General features: G+C 49.0%; 3 protein-coding genes across 3 annotated transcripts; all 3 read right to left on the reverse strand.

The window, feature by feature from the left end:
- Positions 1-687: 687 nt before the first annotated feature.
- EI90DRAFT_3128724 (uncharacterized protein) lies at positions 688-1608 on the reverse strand (the record flags this gene model as incomplete). Its single annotated transcript, XM_039064117.1, has 4 exons — positions 688-760; positions 808-1170; positions 1223-1466; positions 1536-1608. The coding sequence occupies 4 exons, from the start codon at positions 1606-1608 to the stop codon at positions 688-690; spliced, it is 753 nt and encodes a 250-aa protein (XP_038912239.1).
- Positions 1609-3123: 1515 nt separating this feature from the next.
- On the reverse strand, positions 3124-3330 carry EI90DRAFT_2820261 (uncharacterized protein; the record flags this gene model as incomplete). The annotated part of the gene is made up of 1 exon (XM_039053567.1): positions 3124-3330. A coding segment is annotated over one exon (207 nt), but the record flags the coding sequence as incomplete, so codon positions are not given.
- A 5386-nt stretch (positions 3331-8716) lies between these two features.
- Positions 8717-9595, reverse strand: EI90DRAFT_2932185 (uncharacterized protein; the record flags this gene model as incomplete). The annotated part of the gene is made up of 1 exon (XM_039055066.1): positions 8717-9595. The coding sequence occupies one exon, from the start codon at positions 9593-9595 to the stop codon at positions 8717-8719; it is 879 nt and encodes a 292-aa protein (XP_038912241.1).
- Positions 9596-18665: the final 9070 nt, after the last annotated feature.

Raw genomic sequence — 18665 nt, forward strand, 5'->3', positions numbered from 1 at the left:
CAGAGTATCAGAACGTACTGTTCCACTCACCTGAGTGCAGCCAACTCAATGGGCAACCAGATACATAGGTAATGACCAACATGGAACCAGCATGTGGTGCGCCAGATAATCGGAGTTGTGCTAATGAGCCCGTGGTGGTGCAAGCACCCGCGGCCTTGAGGTTCTTCAAAGATGCGCATCATTTTTGGCTGGGGGGGAACATGAGTTCACCTTGAATGCTGCCTTTAGTAAGAATACCAGAACGCTTCGCGGCCGTTCAGGGGTAACGCAAGGTTGTCTGCCAGGAACATGGTACCAATGACCGACCCTATAACCTGGATGTCAGATGACACCCATTTGCAAAGGCTCCGAGGTTATAGAACTGCAGAGACGTAGCTGTGCCAGCTTTCTTTTGCAATGAAGCCCTCTATAATGAGTTCGCATATTGGTATGAGAAGGGGATGCGAGCGCGTGTGCTAAGTTTTCGATCCAAACCTTTCATCATGAAGGGGTGAACCAGTAGAATGATAGTACACTGGCTGAACTGAACAGTGATGCACGCCGCAAAGGGGGGTCAAGAGTTGCAATGATGTCAATGTTATTGAATTCCGGGATACAAAGTTATATATGTCAACACAATCAGAATCTCCCGAAACGATACACAAGGCGGGGCGAACATCATTGCGTACAGAACCAGTTCGAAAACTATTAATCATCCAAAGCACTCTCTTTTACTCCTTCATCATTCAAAGTTGTGTCAGGAAAGATGCCAATAGATCTCCTGCAGTTAATCAGAAACCAATCATAAATGCAACGGAAAGCACTGACATGAAGATGTCCTCCTCTTTTCCTTTACCCTTTTCAACCTGAACCACCACCTCCTTCTCTGATGCCATCTTTTCCTCCACCACCAAGTTCTCCGCAATCCCAGAGGAAGCGTATGCATCATCGTTACTTTTTTCTGAGATCGTGTGAGATGAACATTCACTGGGCGCAGAGCCACGTGTGAAAAATGGACCACACTTCTTGACAGGTCCAGGTTGATCACCGTCTGCCGACCTTTTTTTGCTGGAGGAAGCGACAGTCAAAGGCTCGATGGATAGCGCCTTGATCTGACCAACAACATGAACAGCTGTCCAATGAATTTGGAAGGAGCGTATTTCCCCTTTGGTGGTATTGCGTGCACGCGTGCTGCATCAAACGACTCCAGTCTTTACTCAGCACAGCAATGCATCACACTTACAAATGCAGAGACACCGTCCCGATGACCACCATACCCTCAGTGAACAGCATATCCAAACCATCATGCAGAACGTCCAGTCCATTGTCATCGAAGGCGTGAAGGTCCACCTGGTACTTGAACTCCCTCTGCGTCGCCAGAGACGGCAAAGCTCGGCGAAAATTCCCTTCGGGGTCCCATTGCGGCTCAGAAAACATGGAGGGGAGAACCGGTTCCTTAACTGGCATGCAGCTCTCAAAGCCCTCATCTAAAGCAAAACACGCCAACCTCAGAATAACCCCCGCATCAACGGCAAAACTTGTATCACAGTACGCACCTTTTTCCAACGCCACAGACACACTTACTTTCTTGGACTCTTTTGTTGGACCATTGCGACTCTCCAAAAACATGGGGTGCACAATGCGAAAGTAGGGTCCATTTTCGTCATCCAAGTAAACCCACCCAAACTCATTCTCTCTGATTTCAACGGTGTCTTCTATTAGGCAGTTGTCAGGGCACGGCCTAACCAGCTACCCTGACTCCCTATGCCGGAAGGGAGTTGCCGTAAGACGATCCGGAGTGATCTGAAGAACGCAGGTAATCTCGCTTAGCTTTCGCTTAGCTCCCGCTTCCTATCTTCCGCCCACATGTCACCCCTTTCCCACACCTCGCTTACGATTATCCGAATGAATAGCTATCTTTTCATGTCGTCATTCTATCGGTTAGCTCTTATCTCATTGTAACCGCACTCTAGTGGGTAGCGGTACCCATGTATATAACCCTTATCTCCGCTGAGGATGGCACCTCAGCGTTAACAATGACTAGGATTCTTGGGAACGCCCTCTTCGTCGTGAACTGACACGCAGTCCCTGACAGCAGTCAGCAGTGCTGTGAAAAATGATGAAATGAAACCCGATACCGTCACAATGCAGTCCTAACCCAGATGCATTCTTAATTTTATTTAATCCTTGAATTTGATTCGTGAACAATGTTTTGATAGAACGTGGTGCCGAAGGAGGGATACTTAAATGAATCTGGTACTTTGTCGCATTGACTTTTGCATGCTGGAAAAGAATTCAAAACAAACAGTCCAAATCCATGAGAACAAATGAACCCCTTGTTCACGCCAAGCGGTAAAAGGAGCAGCATGTTGATTACCATAAGGTCCCACTTCGGCATTGGAGATCACCCCGAAGAAGCTGAATTCTGCCAGCACATTGCGGTCGGACAGAGATACCCAGGACCCACGAAGGGATTGACCATTTGCAGAGGCAGCGCTCTTATAAGTCACAGTTTCTGCGTTAATTGAACCCCAAAAGTTCTCAGATTGGGCATGAGTAAGGAGGCGCGAGATGATTCCGGAATCCATAGAGCAAATAGTAACATGCTTTTGTTAGACGTTGAGGGGAGAGTTGAAGCTGATGACGATGGAGATGAGCGACCAGAATCACAATGCCACGATCTTAAGTAGAAGTGGATTAGCAGGTTTCTTGTTTGAAAGCACATGCAAAGAGGTGGCATTGCATTTGATTTCGAACTCAGGGTAGATTCACCTGCAGTCAAACACACCTGGATCAGGAGGAAATCAGCAGGTCCTGCTGAGTTTCAGGAACAAAGTAGAGAACTAACCTAGGCTTCACAAAGGAACCGTGAGGATCATTTCTACCCACTCTCAATCAAATTCTCCGACATTTTTTCATATTCCCTCTTGCAGGAGAGTCCGGCAGCCTGAAAACTTTCCCTAGATTGCACAGAAAGGTAAGTTTGAGAGGAACGAGGAGATGAGGCTGCTCACCTGTTGAAGCTGGGCTGCTGTCCCCCATCAACTCTGATTTCCAATTCGCAGCTTCTGCATGTCGAAATGCTTGTGAAAAAGTGCGCAAGATCGTATCACACTCTAACATTTGTAAACGGCTCAATTCTTTGCGCAAGTCTCCACTCATGTGAGAAATGATCCATCTGGAGTTGAAAGGCCGCAAGATTAGCAAATTTATGAAACCTGTAGCTCGTGAAAGCATCACATAAGCCGATTGGATGGAGCGTGCGCTCTCCAAGTCAAGGATAACTTTGGGTAGAGTCTTCCCTTGAGATTTGTAGTCCGTAATGCAAAAAGCGGGGAGCAATGGCAGCTGGGATCGTTTGACTCTAACAGTTTCGCCTGAAAAAGGGTGGGTAACTTTGATGTTGATTGATTTCGGTAGTATCACACACTGGTGTGGGGCGAGATCAGTGAAAGGCTCCGGACAAGAGTTTTCGATGTTCACTATACAACTTGTAGCGGTTCGCATGCCGTCTTCATCCACAGTATAACAGACACTTTGCACAATGCCCTCACTTGTCATATCCGTGCATACCTGACCCCGACCTGACTTCCGGACCTCCACCCTCTTCACCTCCGGAGTCATAACCTACCGCTGCCATTCCGATACTCACCTTCGGTCTTGGCAACACACCCCTCCTCTTACCTCTCCGACCCTTTCTCCGTCCGCTCCGATACTCATCTCGGACCGAACATCGCCCCACTCGCCACCCTTCCTACAACTCCGCTCCTCCCTCACAACACCTCCACCCTCCCGTCATCCCCCTACGCTTCCCCCGTCCGTTCCGATACTCACCTTCGGACCTGACTACTCTCCTTCCTGCCACTCCCTCTCTCCTCCCTCCGTTACTCATCCGCCACCCTTCCGCCAAGTTACGACCGTCCACCGCTGTTCCGTACTTCGTACTCGGACACCGTTCGTACCTTACTCCGAGCCTCCGTCATAGTCCCTACCTCGGACTTTGACTCCACCTCGGTCTTAGTCCATTGCATTGGTGACCTCATACTACGTAAACACCATTGCCAATATTCCTCGGACTTCCAACCCCGCCTCCGTAACCTCCGTAACCTCCGCAACCCCTGAGCTTCGCGGACCGCCTCCGGCACTCTCGCCGTTTTGTAATGTATTTCTCGCAATTCCCCCTCATCCCTATTTGGACTACTGCTTCCTTCTATTCTAGTCAGTTAGTCATCACCCCCACTTCCCCTCATCCTCCTGCCCCTCTGGGCTGCGCCCCCTCTACCTCCCTTCGGACGTATCACAGGTCTTGCCCTATGACCTTCGGTACCGCTCCGCTCCCTCTACCCTTTGTTCCTGTTCGGACGTCTTCGTTCTGATTCGGTCACCCTTTGTTCTCCTTGTGCTTTTGCCCCTTCTTTATATATCGGCGCTTGTACATACTCGTCTGGTTTCAGTCCAAAATCGACCTGAAATGCCCCCAAGAGACTTCCTGCTCACCTACTGTGAAATTAAGGACCAAATGGACAAACAGCAATGGCACAGCGCTCCGCTTGAGTCGCTGAGGCCAAGGTCCCTCCACGCTAAGTCTCCGATTCCACTCCGGAGTCGTCCATTTCCGCCTCGTTCTAACATCACTACCATTCACAATACCACCACTGATGTCGAAATTTTCACAGACCAATACCGGCATCTGTGGAAGTAAGGGTAAACAACCACTGGTGTATGCAGTCTGAGAATCCGAAGTTAAGTTCAACAGGCGATCGTTGAGGGCAGTGTGACCAATACGCTGATTCTTGATTTCATGGGTAGCATGGTATGTTGTGAGTGGAATTTGTCTGTGGGCTGCGAAAGTTCTGACTGCGTACCAATTTAACGCGTCTTTGACTGCATTTGAAGCCATGACGATTGGAGCTGACTGCCACCCATTGGATTGTAGCTCCTGAACGCGGAAGTTGTGAATTAGTCGTGTATCTAAAAGGGCTTTGTCTGCAGTCGAGCAGTTGCCAAATCGCAGTCGGCTCAAAAGATCATGGAATGCGCTGTTATGTTCACCATCTTGGCGCGTGGATTGTTTTAAAAATACGACTGTATCTACCAGCGACCATAAAAGGCATCCCTTCAGTTTCTTTTGACCTTGTTCTGTTGCTGAGTCCGCTGTCTTCCTCACCAACAACTTCGAAGCAGTGTACAACCTAGTGTAGCCGACTGGTGGTAGCTGACAAAAGTCCCCTGCAAAAATTACTACCCCCGAAAGCATCAGGATTTTCTTTGGCAAGCGAGAGAGCAGCACTTATCTCAGTCAACAGCTCGCAACCGATCATGGACACCTCGTCGATGAATAGGTAGTCCACTCCGCACCAAAATTGCACCAATTCCGATCGACTTTGAGATCCATTCGACTTCGACATCCTTGACAATTGGTTCAAATTGAGTGCAGAGTGCAAAGTGTTCCCATTGATGTTTTGAGCTGCTGCACCTGTGAAAGCACACAAACGGAGTCGACATGATTGGTCAATTGCGGTAAAGAAGGTTGTCAATGCTTTAATCACTTGAGTTTTACCCGTTCCCCCAGCACCACCCATGTACATGTAGAGGGGCTTAGGAACCGCAATATGATGTACAGCATGATTAGCCACCAGCAGGAATGCGTGCCGTTGTTCTAAGTTGAGAGAAAATTCAGAAGATACTGATTCTATAATCTCAGCAACAGCGATGGGAAGGATTTCGGGGGAATGAGCAGTGATGTCGGCATGGAAATCCCCATTAGCGTTGTTCAAGTAAGAATCATTGTTCATTAAGGCAGCATGAGACATGGCATCCATCGCAACTGGAGACAGCATAGTGCTAGCATGCAGAGACAATTTCAACGCCTCTTTTGCCGCATGCTTACGAGATTTGTAGTCATTTGCCCAAACTGACTCTAAGGTGCCATGATCCGTTATGCACTCTGCAAAGGCATCAGTACTGGAGGAGGCAGAGCTGAGTGTTTCTAAAGAGGCCGAGTTTAAAAGGAACTCTTCGGATGTGTCATCCAAAAAAAGCCCAGCGTTCAGCGCATGACGTACCGCATTATTGACATCCACTTCATCTCCATTCCGCTGGCTATTGCTTTGATCGTCTATATCAAGTAAACGGTGTAGAATGGATTGCTCTTCGTCGGCATCTATAAGTTCGTTGTTGTCAGCCACGCAAAGTCCCGGGTTTGATGCAATCACAGTAGAACGCAATTTGGAAGAACGTTTGGCATAGTCTAAATCCCGACTGTCTTTGCACTCGTGCAGAACCTGAATGTTCTTCATTAATTCCAGAACTCGGTCTGAAGCGTGTTGTACAAACTCTTCAAATGCTGCAGACCAAGAAGCTGAATGACCCAAGAGATCGAATGGTGAATGCCAAGGTTTGAATAATGTGAGCATAACAGTTGAATAATACTCAACATTTGCATCATTGTCCCGCCATGGTAGGCTAGGTCCAATTGGAACTGGAATGAGTTGCCGTCGACACCTGCGGAGAAAGTGGGTGGTATGTTGTGGATGAGTTTCGTTAAGGGATGAGTACGGTGAGCAATGGGGCCGATCCTGAGTACCTTGATCTTCACCAGGATCCATTTTGTCTGTCCCTGAAGAACCTGAAATGCGCACTTTGTCAACCCAAGACACGAAGTCCCAAACATTCATTTGGGCGAAACAAACAGAGTGGTCTCGGGCAAGGTAGTCCATTAGCAGAGAAGGAAGGTGATGGATGTGCCCAGATGAACGGTTGGATGTTAAAATGCAGCCATGATCAGTAGTAGAGGAACTCTCACCAATAGACGAGGTATCAGACTGTGGAATAACCTCTGCCACGTAAGTTACAAAAGGAGTCCAAAATAAAGATCGAAACTTGTGGCTGGAAAAATAATCATCATAGCCAAGTAGATAGGATGCAACTTGGGGAGCGGATAACTCTTGCTTTGCAATCAGGGCATTAGCACATTTGATTAACGTGCTTTTAGCATGCTCTGGGCTTGAAGATGTGGGTGTTGGAGTGGCGCTCTGCAACTTGGAAACTGCTGCTTGCAGTGCCACATATGCAATGTGAGTCTTGAGAGGTGACTTGGTGATGTAATCCGTGATGTAGTACAAAATCGCTTTGGCAGATGCGCCAGACCCAATGAATTTGATATCCATGTTGCATCGGACTGCTTTAATCATTGTCTCACAGTAGTCGTTAATCATTCCGTCAGAAATCCTTAAATGGAGCTCACCACTGTCTGTGTCCATGTGGCTTGAGGTGCATGTGTTATCTGGAGCGAGGTTGAAGCGGCAATCAGTGTCTCCATATTTGTAGCATGTCGCAGTATGTTTATGCATCTGGCACGCTTTAACCAAATTGAACAAATCTTGTTCACATTCCAATGGAGTGTAAGTATCTGGATGGCATCGAACACTGCACGGATGAAATTGATCAGATACACAACTCACATCAGTATGATCTTGAGGGAGCCCATTGGAAATTGTATCATCAAGGAAATCCAGTAGTTTATCACGCCAAGTGTAATCATGGCTCTTGAGCACCCGGTCTTTTATCTCCTGAGGATTGAGAGCACCTTCAATCCATATGAGCATGTGGCAGTGTAATGTACCTCTCCCTTGAGCTTCTACTGTTCCATAATATGCACTGCAAGGCCCGAGTATGCCATCAGCATTAATCTCATCCACTCTGGTGTGACCCAAAATTGCGGAAACAAAAGCGTCAATCACCAGTTTGAAGAACCAGGCTGCCAAGAAGGGATTGCGTGCCACAGCACTTGCTTGTTGCCAGTAAGATGGCACTTGATCCGGCAACAATGCATCCAGATTGATCTCTGCTCCGGACAAAAATTTGACTAAAGGATTGTAGACATCAGCTGGGTTAATTGTCACAAAAAAACTCAGAGGCCCACGATGAAAAATTAGAGCACGAATTTCTTTCCGCATCTGTGAGCGAGCGCTTTGGGAGCCGGGGACTTTGGATGTAATTAGTGACACATCTTTCATCAAATGAAAAATTGCTTTCTCATCTTCATTCTGTGGGGTGAAAAGCCTGCCATTTGCTAATCGAGCCAGTGTTGCTTCGAAGCTCTGGGTAGAAATCTGAGAGATGCTGTGTGCCACGCGATCAAAATTTTGGTGCATTGTTTTGAGTTTGCTGTGAAGTGATGTTTTTTGGCGTTGAATGATGTTGAAAACCAAGAAGAGAAAGGAGTAGTGTTCTTGAAATCTGCGATCTGATAACGAAAAGAGGTGTTTAACCATTTTCTCTAAACTTAACGGTGTGGTTCGAGACAAATGAAAACCCCCAATTCCATAAGGAAATAATGTAGGGTATAAAAGCGGTAACAAGTGAGGGTGTCAGGGGACGACTCCTGGGTCCCCATGACCCTCCCCTATGGTCCACAGCCTGTAGTGTAACCAGCCCTGTCCAGGGCACAACCTACTGTGGGTCAGAGATGATATATAAAAGAGAGGCAAGTATATACAACTTGCCTACTGTGGGTCAGAGATGAGAAGGAAGTTAACTTCTCATCTTCCCACAGTGGCCACAATACATCGAAAACTTCCGGAGATATCCGGAAGTCACATGAGACCTGAGACCCGAGGTCCGGGCCATCCGGCCGCACTGAGCATCCGGCACAGGGCGCGCGCGGGGAGTGCAACAGCCGGGTGCAGTCACAGGTGCGGGTGCGAGTGCGGGTGTGGATGCGGTATGGGCTAGGTCAGGGTGTATGCCCTGACAGAGGGTCGGAGTAATGATTGACAGGGTCAGCAGAATGACCGACCTGAATGTGCGCTCCGATTTCACCATTGGGTCGTTTGAGATGCCGAATTGCAGCGGCTGCCATTTCTGCTGAGTTTGAACCATGCAGATCAATATCTGTGACCAGTACACCTTGTAGAAGACTCTCACTGTGAAGCGCGAAACCATTCAGTGTGGAATCTGTTGGCATTAAGTCATCATACCGTGCACCTTGGGCATCACCAGCAACAGAGCTCTCATGCTGCTCAATGGGGACTGAAGCTATATCATGAAGAGGGATTTCAATCAAGGACTCATTGTGCAGGATCACACCTTCATACAACGGATTGTTGGCAATTAGCCACTCTAGAGCCAGGCACACTTTCTCATGCCGAACTAATAAAGGACGCGCATTGTTCAGCAGCCATTCCTTTGAGGGTTTGCTAAAACCAACAAATACAACACACATTGCTGTTAACACTTCTCCCAAGGGTGGTGGCAAAAAAGGAGCAAGAGCCTCGGGTTTAGCCGGAAAAATGATTATGTGACCTTTCAGCGCTCTTTGAGAGGTGGGATTAGCCGAAGAGAAAGCGGCACCTGTAGCATGAGAGTTACCAGAAGAATCATCACGCAGATGAATAATCCAACTTTTTGCACGTCGTCTGGCAATTAATGCTTCCTCAATTAAAGTAAGATCGCTAAGACATGAAGGGACAGGCCCAAAGTATAAATCATTCGCAATTGCCGTTGACAGTATACATTGTCGCCTCAAACCCAAATGACAAACCCGGCAGATGAGAAATTGAGAGTCAGAGTGAATGCCTTCTGGACAAAGGGCCAAATTCTGAAGCAAGGGCATCTGTGCCATAGGCCGAGGAACAGTTGCGGGGAGGTTCAGTTCAAGAATAGAGAGGTTGTACGTCGTCATGTTTGCAGGGTTGGGGAGCATTTCATCTGAATTTTTGGCTTCACCACATACTGCACAAACAGAAATCGACAGGTGGGGGACTCCCAGTAAGGTATAGTACTTAGCCAGCAGAGCTTTTTTTGTTGCAGGCAAAAGCTTCTCAGGCCAACGTCGGGAACATTGTTGTTTCCATTCATTGTATTGAATTTCCGAAAGTTGAACGCAAGGTAGAGTGGAGAGATCTGCATGCTCCCGCAACAACTGACGCATATCAGCCAGAGAAGCTGTTGAATCGCAGTCAAGGTGTAAATGGTTGATCAAACGTCTCAAAACTCGGTCACGAATCTCCACAGAAACAATCCAGCGAATAAATTGAGCCCGATAATTCTGTCTTTGATGGTCAGAGGTAGGAAGTGTGGAACAGTGGGTGTGAAAGTCCGGAACGGATGATTCCAGAATGCCAAAATCGCATGGGCTGTTGCTTACAATATGTTCGAACACGATCGTACGCAAATGTTCATGTGGAGCATATCCACAAGTCACACTGTTAAGTAAACCATGAAACCAACAAAGCGCTAGCAGTTGAAGTTGAGAAAGACATTCAAGTGATCGCAAAATTGTGAATGCAGTGGGGAATTCATGCTGGATGTTATTGAAAGTGAGCAACATCTCACGGCAGGTATTGAAAGAGGGGAGAGGTTGATTAGGGTCGATAGCGTAAACAGCCAGGCACACAGAGTACAAAAGGGCGTGCGAGGCATGAGAAGACAGGAAGTACTGAAAAAGAGCGTGCCGAAAGAGATCATGCGAGGGATATCGAGAGCGGTGAGCAACACACGCTTGGAAATCACTGGAATGACAATGAGCACACATAACGTGGCGTAAGAGTAAAGTCCATTGTTCGTTGATCGTTAATGAGAAGTCATACAGGCCGTGAGCTATCGTTTCTTTGGTGAGATGGTAATTGGAAAACTCGTCAGTGGATAGGAGAATGTACGGCCACGAACTGTGAAATAAGGCTAAGTTTTGAAAAGACGACATGGTGTAGTGGACATGTACGCTTGATGTCGTGCTGGTAGGAGTCGGGAAGATCGAAAGTGAGGGGCCAGGTGGTAGACCACATGGACATTGGAAAGGAGGTTTAGCAGACCGTAAGCGAGATGAGATAATGTAATGTGTCAGAAAGCTGAGGTAAAAACAGACTCGTACCCAGTCGGAGGAGCTCCGTGGATGCGCAAAATAATAGCTTTTTTACGCAATGTAAATAAACGTTCTCACACTGGTACTCGACTGCTTCCGATGCTAGTCACGTTCTGTACTCAATACAAAAGATCACATGGTACGGAGTTAAACAAATATCCGATCACCTACTCCGAAACTTAGCCCGTGACACTTCGCTCCTCCGACTGGGGCAAAATGTAGGTGGCAATGCATCGGAAACACCTGACTCTCACACTAAGCCTGAATGAGTTGTACATAGAGGTTGCGCAATGTAATTGTTAGTGTTGACACATGCAGTCATTATACCCAACCCAACCCATAGAGACTTGGAAGCACCTTGAGGGTTGTGGAATCGACAACCTGGGCATGTGCAGAAATTAATGCTTCATATAATACTTCTATAGCATTCTGTAGTTGGTGCTTTGGAGTGAAGCGGTACGAGCGTGAGCTGAGGCTATACAGCCTTTTTTGGCTGCAGGTGTTCGATTCCCACTCAGTGAACCTTTTTTTCTCCTTCTTTACTCCTTAGTGTAAATGGGAGGTTGTTACAATTATTCCTGAGACCATAAAAAAAGGTTCATTGAGTGGGAATCGAACATCCGCAGCCAAAAAAGGCTGTATAGCCTCAGCTCACGCTCGTACCGCTTCACTCCAAAGCACCAACTACAGAATGCTATAGAAGTATTATATGAAGCGTTAATTTCTGCACATGCCCAGGTTGTCGATTCCACAACCCTCAAGGTGCTTCCAAGTCTCTATGGGTTGGGTTGGGTATAATGACTGCATGTGTCAACACTAACAATTACATTGCGCAACCTCTATGTACAACTCATTCAGGCTTAGTGTGAGAGTCGGGTGTTTCCGATGCATTGCCACCTACATTTTGCCCCAGTCGGAGGAGCGAAGTGTCACGGGCTAAGTTTCGGAGTAGGTGATCGGATATTTGTTTAACTCCGTACCATGTGATCTTTTGTATTGAGTACAGAACGTGACTAGCATCGGAAGCAGTCGAGTACCAGTGTGAGAACGTTTATTTACATTGCGTAAAAAAGCTATTATTTTGCGCATCCACGGAGCTCCTCTGACTGGGTACGAGTCTGAGGTAAAAAGGGGTATAACAAATAATCGTGCATGGCCATTCAGTCTACGCTTCCATGACCCACTACAGAGTAGCGGGAATTTTCAGCATCGTCAATTGCGTAATATTGGGAGTGGTTAGTGACTCTGTGTGCAGAGTAATCCATCTCGGGGATGTTACCAATATTCTGCATTTTGAACATGCATCTGTTTCGTCAAACAAACCACTGTGTGGAACCTTGCGTAAAGTTCGCTTCCATCGCCTCTTCCTCATTATCCTGGTTTGAATTGACCGCACATTATAAAGTTCATCCCACCCATGGCTTGGCGCATGGTTCCGTAGGATTGTTGTGTTGCTAGACCAAGCCCGGGCATTCTCGCCAGGAATGTTCGCGAAATATCAAATATTTATGTAGGTATCCCTTTCTTGACCAGAAGTGAGCAAGTTGACGGATTTTGTTCGAACCAGGCATTGCTGCTACGTTGAATCGTCAGACCGAACAATACAATGCAGAGCCTCTCCAGCAATCAAAAGCGTCATAACCCCCGTGTATGCCCCTTTGGCCAGCTTTTCAGCAGCATTCTCCTTTTTGAAGTATTTCGTCACCGACTGAATCACTCGAGGTTTTCCTATCCCCCCTTCCCCCGTTAGAAACATCAAGAGCTGCTCTGGTGCTTACTCGCTGCGAGATGGTGCACCCTAAACTTGGTTCGATTGCTCGGAGATCTGCTCGCCTCGCTCCAAAAGGCCGGACGGCATGCTGAGGCACTCGTGGTGGCCATAGAATGTGTGAAATTCTGTCACCAGCGAGTTGCCCTTGATCCAGCATCACACAGTACCCTTATACCCCGCAATCTCATTCCGAGGCACTTTGAGTGGATGAGGAATGTGTGAAACTCCGTCGTGAGCTGGCTGCCCATGATCCGATATCACACCCCCCGCCTTTGGCTTGATCCCTCCATCCCACTTGACAGTACCTAAGTGCTTGCATTTTTTTGCCGTCTTAGATGCATCTGTTGCATCATCCCGACTTGGAGCAATGAAGAATAGCGGAGGTACAACCAAGTGAAATTCCGAAGCGATGCCAAATTAGGTCGAAACTCCGTCCCAGTAGCTTCTGTGGCCGCTGCTCTCGTTGCTGAATCCACAATCACCCAAATTCTCAGTAGCAGACACACTATCGTAGTGCCATTATGTATGACCGAATGCGGAACACAATTATTGAATACTGCAGGATCCCACGGATTGCCATAAGAGGTTTCCACTGGCGTCCTGCCTTTATCTAGCCTCAGGGCTATCCCTGGGCTTAATCGACTCGCACTTTGCAGATGTCGTCCAAACCTCCCTACCAGCTCCCCTTGGATGAGATCCTTGAGGTGGATCCACGAAATCTTTCAGGAAAAGTGAGCTTTGATTGGAAGCTACCAAAGGGGCATGGTGGATTTGGTGATATCTACCAGGGTACTTATTGTGAAAGTGTAAGTACACCAACAACTACCCTACAGGAATGTACAGCCATGATCACGCACTGTGAGCGTTGTTAGCAGTCATCCCCGATGAACGCGCCTGTGTCAAAGTCTTGAAGGTTGTTCCCATCTTCGAGCAAAAGCAGTTCATAAAGTGCCTTCGAGTATGCCTTCGAGTCCCATTGGAGACAACGGCAAGCTCACGCCACAAGAGCGTAAGCGTCGTCTCGACAAGAAACTTTGTATGTTCTGCGGTCAGTCTGGCCATATGGTCAAGGACTGTCCCAAGTCTTCTTCTCGCACGTCTAAGGCCCGTTCGGCCCAGACCGAGGAGCAAGGATCCACTTCCGCAGAAGCAAAAAATTAGTCCGCACCCCTGTGGACTCCGCACAGACCGGGGGTTGCGATCCTTCCTTCTGTGCACTCAAAGAAGTGCGTTTAAACGCGTCTTCCATTTCCGACTTATCCTCCCTCCACATTCCCGTTTCCTTTTCTCTTTCAAATGGTCTATTTTCTCCTCTCAATGTTGACCCTTCGGTTAATGTTCTACCCATTGTAGATAGTGTTGCTGATGTACCACTCTCTCCTCCACCCCCTCCGACTACTTCCGTAGATCGATCCACCTCTCTCCGCTTCTCTTCTTTTTCTCCTCCTGTTTCTCCTCCATCCAATATTAGGACACAAAATAAACTTTTCCGCTCCTATGAGAACGTACCTGCACTCGTAGATTCTGGGTCTTCGGACTGCTTCATCGACGACACATTCGTAAAAAAGTTGGCCTTGAAGACATACCAGATTAAACCCCTACAACTACACCTATTCGACGGTAGCACCAACTCAATCATAACCCACGCCGTTGATATCCCCCTCCACTTCGCTTCTGGAAACATCACCCCCATGACTTTCTTTGTCACATCGCTGGATGGATCATGTTCCCTAGTCCTAGGACACAACTGGCTTACCCGCTACAATCCGTTGATTGACTGGGTCTCAAGCAGTATCACGTTCCGAACTTCCGAACCTACCAAGACAGTTACTCCGAGCTCTCCCCCGTCATCTCCGGTACCACTGCCATCGTCCGACATCCAATCATCTGATGTTTCGCCAGCACCTCAGTCGCAGGCTGTTACTCCTCCGCTACCATCTATCGAGTTTGTCAGCCGTTCCGCATTCGCGAAGGCTTGCCAACTTGAAGGATCGGTATCCTTCAGCCTAACCATCCCTTCCGAGGTAAGCCGCTTGAGGGCTGCCTCATCCCACACCGACTCCGTCGACCTCTCGGCTGTCCCGAAGGAGTATCACGAGTTCATGGATGTGTTCAGTAAGAGCAAAGCCTCGATGCTGGCACCGCACCGTGAGCACGACCTAAAGATCGACCTTGAGGAAGGCACCTCCCCACCCTTGGGTACCATGTACTCTCTCTCTCCTTCGGAACTCGAGGCCCTTAGATGAACACCTGGCCTCTGGTTTCATTCACCCTGCTACTTCCGCTCACACGGCACCGGTCCTCTTCATCCACAAGAAGGACGGATCCCTCCATCTTCGCGTCGACTTCCGAGGGCTGAACAAGATCACCAAAAAGGATCGCTACCCACTTCCCCGCATCTCCGACCTCCTTGACGCACCTAGCCGTGCCACGGTCTATACCAGACTCGACCTCCGGCATGCTTACCACCTGGTTCGCATTGCAGCAGGCGATGAATGGAAGACCTCTTTCCGCACACACTATGGTTCCTATGAGTGGCTTGTCATGCCATTCGGTCTCACGAATGCACCTGCGGCTTTCCAGCGATTCGTCAACACGATCTTTGCCGACCTCTTGGACGTTTCTGTGGTAGTCTACCTAGACGACATCCTTACCTACTCGGAAGACATGGCTTCACATCAGGAGCATGTCCGAGAAGTTCTTAGGAGACTCCGCAAACATGGCCTATACGCCAATCCGAAGAAATGCGAGTTCCATATGGACACTACGGAATATCTCGGTTACTGCCTCTCTCCTTCCGGACTCACCATGTCCATCGAGAAGGTCAAAGCCGTCCAAGATTGGCCCGAGCCCCGTAAAGTCAAGGATGTCCAATCCTTCCTTGGCTTCGCTAACTTCTGTCGGCGTTTCATTCACCAATACTCCGACATTGTGGTCCCCTTGATGCACCTCACGCATAAAGGAGCCCCCTGGCTATTCTCCAACGATTGTCGCTCTGCTTTCAACACCTTGAAAGAGGCCTTCACTTCCGCTCCTATCCTCACACATTGGCTACCCGATGCCCCCCTCATTGTAGAAACCGACGCCTCCAATTACGTGATCTCCGGAATCCTTTCCATTCGCTGTGATGACGGAGAGATTCGCCCCATCGCTTTCTGCTCTAGAACACTCTCGGCGCCGGAGCTCAATTATGACACCCATGACAAGGAACTGCTTGCCATTCATGATGCGTTCTGATCATGGCGTCATTACCTCGAAGGTTCAGGAACCCCAATCGACGTCGTCACCAACCACAAGAACCTCGAGTATTTCTCCACCACCAAACTCTTGACCCAGCAGCAAGCCCGCTGGTCAGAGTTCCTCTCCCAATTCCACATGACTGTCCGATTCCGTCCCAGAAGACTCGGAGTTAAACCAGATGCATTGACTAGACGCTGGGACGTCTATCCCAAAGAAGGGGATATGGACTATGCTCGCATCAATCCACAGAACTTCCGACCAGTCTTCACTTCAGAGCAGCTCACTGCGTCCTTACGAGCTACGTTCCTAGCTGCCACAGTAATCCGAGCAGCCATACTCGTCGACACAGAGGCTCTTCATCGAGACATCTTAACCTCCCTCTCCTCTGACACCACAATCTCTTCTCATCTCGCTTCCCCCAACCTCCCCAACTCCCGCTGGTCCATTGATGCCAAAGGCCTCTTAAGGCTGGACAATCGCATTTACATGCCGGATTCTAACGATCTCCGTCTCCGCGTTTTGCGAGACAAACACAACCACCAACTTTCCAGACACTTCAGGCAAAACCGGACTCTGGATCTAGTACGTCGTGAGTATACCTGGCTGGGCATCCGTAACTTCGTCAAGAGTTACGTATCCTCCTGCACTTCGTGTGCCCGTGCCAAGGTCCCCCATCATAAGCCTTACGGCTTACTCAAACAACTCCCCATCCCCGAACGTCCTTGGAACTCCATCTCCATGGATTTCATCGAACAGCTACCCTCCTCTTCGGATTCACTTCCATCTTGGTCGTCGTGGACCGCCTGTCCAAACAGTGCATTTTCATCCCTACCCACGATACCATCACCTCTCCGGATCTGGCCAAGCTCTTCCTCCTCCATGTGTTCTCCAAGCACGGAGTTCCATCCCACGTCACCTCCGACAGGGGTCCGGAGTTTGTCTCTCATTTTTTCCGTTCACTTGGTAAGGCCCTCGACATCTGCCTCCACTTCACCTCTGGCTATCACCCGGAAGGAGACGGTCAGACCAAACGGATGAACCAGACGCTCGAGCAGTACCTGTGCATCTACAGCAGGACAATTGGTCCAAACTCCTGCCTCTTGCAGAGTTCGCATACAACAACGCTCCGAATGCCACCACGGGCGTCTCCCCGTTCTTTGCCAACAAAGGCTACCATCCGAACATCACCGTTCACCTGGAGCGAGACCTGACATCAGTACGCGCCCAAGAGTACTCCGTCGATCTCGACTCCCTCCACCACTTCCTTCGTGAGGAAATGCATCTCGCTCAGATCCGCTATCAGGGCCCGGCAGACTCCCATCGGAGCCCTGCCCCAGCTTTCGAAGTAGGAACCTCGGTCTATGTAAAGGCCAAGTACTTCCGCTCCACCTGACCCTCCAAAAAGCTCTCCGAGAAAAACCTCGGCCCATTCGAGATCATTGCCCGCATTGGAACTCATTCCCTCACTCTCCACCTGCCGGAAAACATGCGAGCCATTCACCCGGTATTCCATGTATCACAGATCGAACCCTCCGTCCCAAACACCATTCCAAACCGCCACCAGCCACCTCCGCCTCCTGTAGAAATCGAAGGCGAGATGGAGTTCGAGATCGAGGAGATACTCGACTCCAAGATCGACCAACGTAGACGCAACAAGTTGCTCTACCTGGTCAAGTGGCTAGGCTATGAAGGGACCGACAAGGAGACACAATGGCTCCTTGCCGGCAAACTCGATCACGCCTCCGACCTTGTCGAAGCATTCCACTCTCGGTACCCAGCGAAGCCTGGACCCGAAGCTCCTTAGGAACCCCAACTCCTCTCCCATTTCTCCTTCTCCCTTCACTCCTCACTTCTGTTTTTCATTTTCCCACTTTCTCTTTCTCTGTAAGTACAGCCCCCCTCACCTTACTAATTCTGGGCCTTCAAGGGTTCAGGCCTAAGAAGGGGATACTGTCATATCCATCCCCAGCCATCGACTTCCGGTCCCTCCGTTCCCTCCGGACTAACTCCGCTCCTTCTTCACTAACCTTGGAGCCCCCGTATTCCGCAATCCTCTCGGTACCCCTCGATGGTCACCACCCCCTCGTTTCAATTTATTACCTATGCCTCCCTAAGTACGGAGCCCCGAAGACTTCCGGACAGCTCTGACGTCTGCTAGCGCACTCCCACCTCCGCTGGGCAATACACTCGCCTGCCCTGCAGAGCCCACCTTCGGGCCTATCCCTCCTTTCTGTTTCTGGGTTATCACCTGCCTTTCCGCTAACCCTGCGACCCGACTCGTCGGTAATATTCAGTCAGCTAATGCTTTAACCCCGTTAGCTCCGCTCCGTTCGGCTCCACCAATTGCGGACCCATCTTCGCTGTAACCATATATATATCCCGCTTGTACATAGGTTACACTCCAGTAATAAAATCAACTAGAGTTACCCCCCTTAGGTTCTGATTGCCAGTCAGTGAGTTAGGGCACGGACGTGTCACTAGGCACAGCGCTCTTGGCAGAAGTCGCTGAGGCCAAAGCCCTCCGCTACGGAGACACTCCCTCATCTCGAATCCGGTCTCTGACATGCAGAGTCAATACCTGAGCACAGAGAATGCCAGAAAAGGTGGCAACAAGTGGGAATCGAACACATGCAGCCAAAAAGACTGCATAGCCTCAACTCACGCTACACTACAGCACACCAACAACAGTTACAGTTACAACTAATATTTAAACCATTAATTTTTCCACATGCCCAGGTATTGACTCCATGACCTTGACTGTGCTTCCTCAAGCTCCCAGGGTTGGGTTGGGTGCAACGACCGCATGGGTTA

This window comes from Cantharellus anzutake (genome assembly GCF_015039405.1).
Source record: "Cantharellus anzutake strain C23 chromosome Unknown EI90scaffold_52, whole genome shotgun sequence".
In the NCBI taxonomy this organism is placed as follows: domain Eukaryota; kingdom Fungi; phylum Basidiomycota; class Agaricomycetes; order Cantharellales; family Hydnaceae; genus Cantharellus; species Cantharellus anzutake.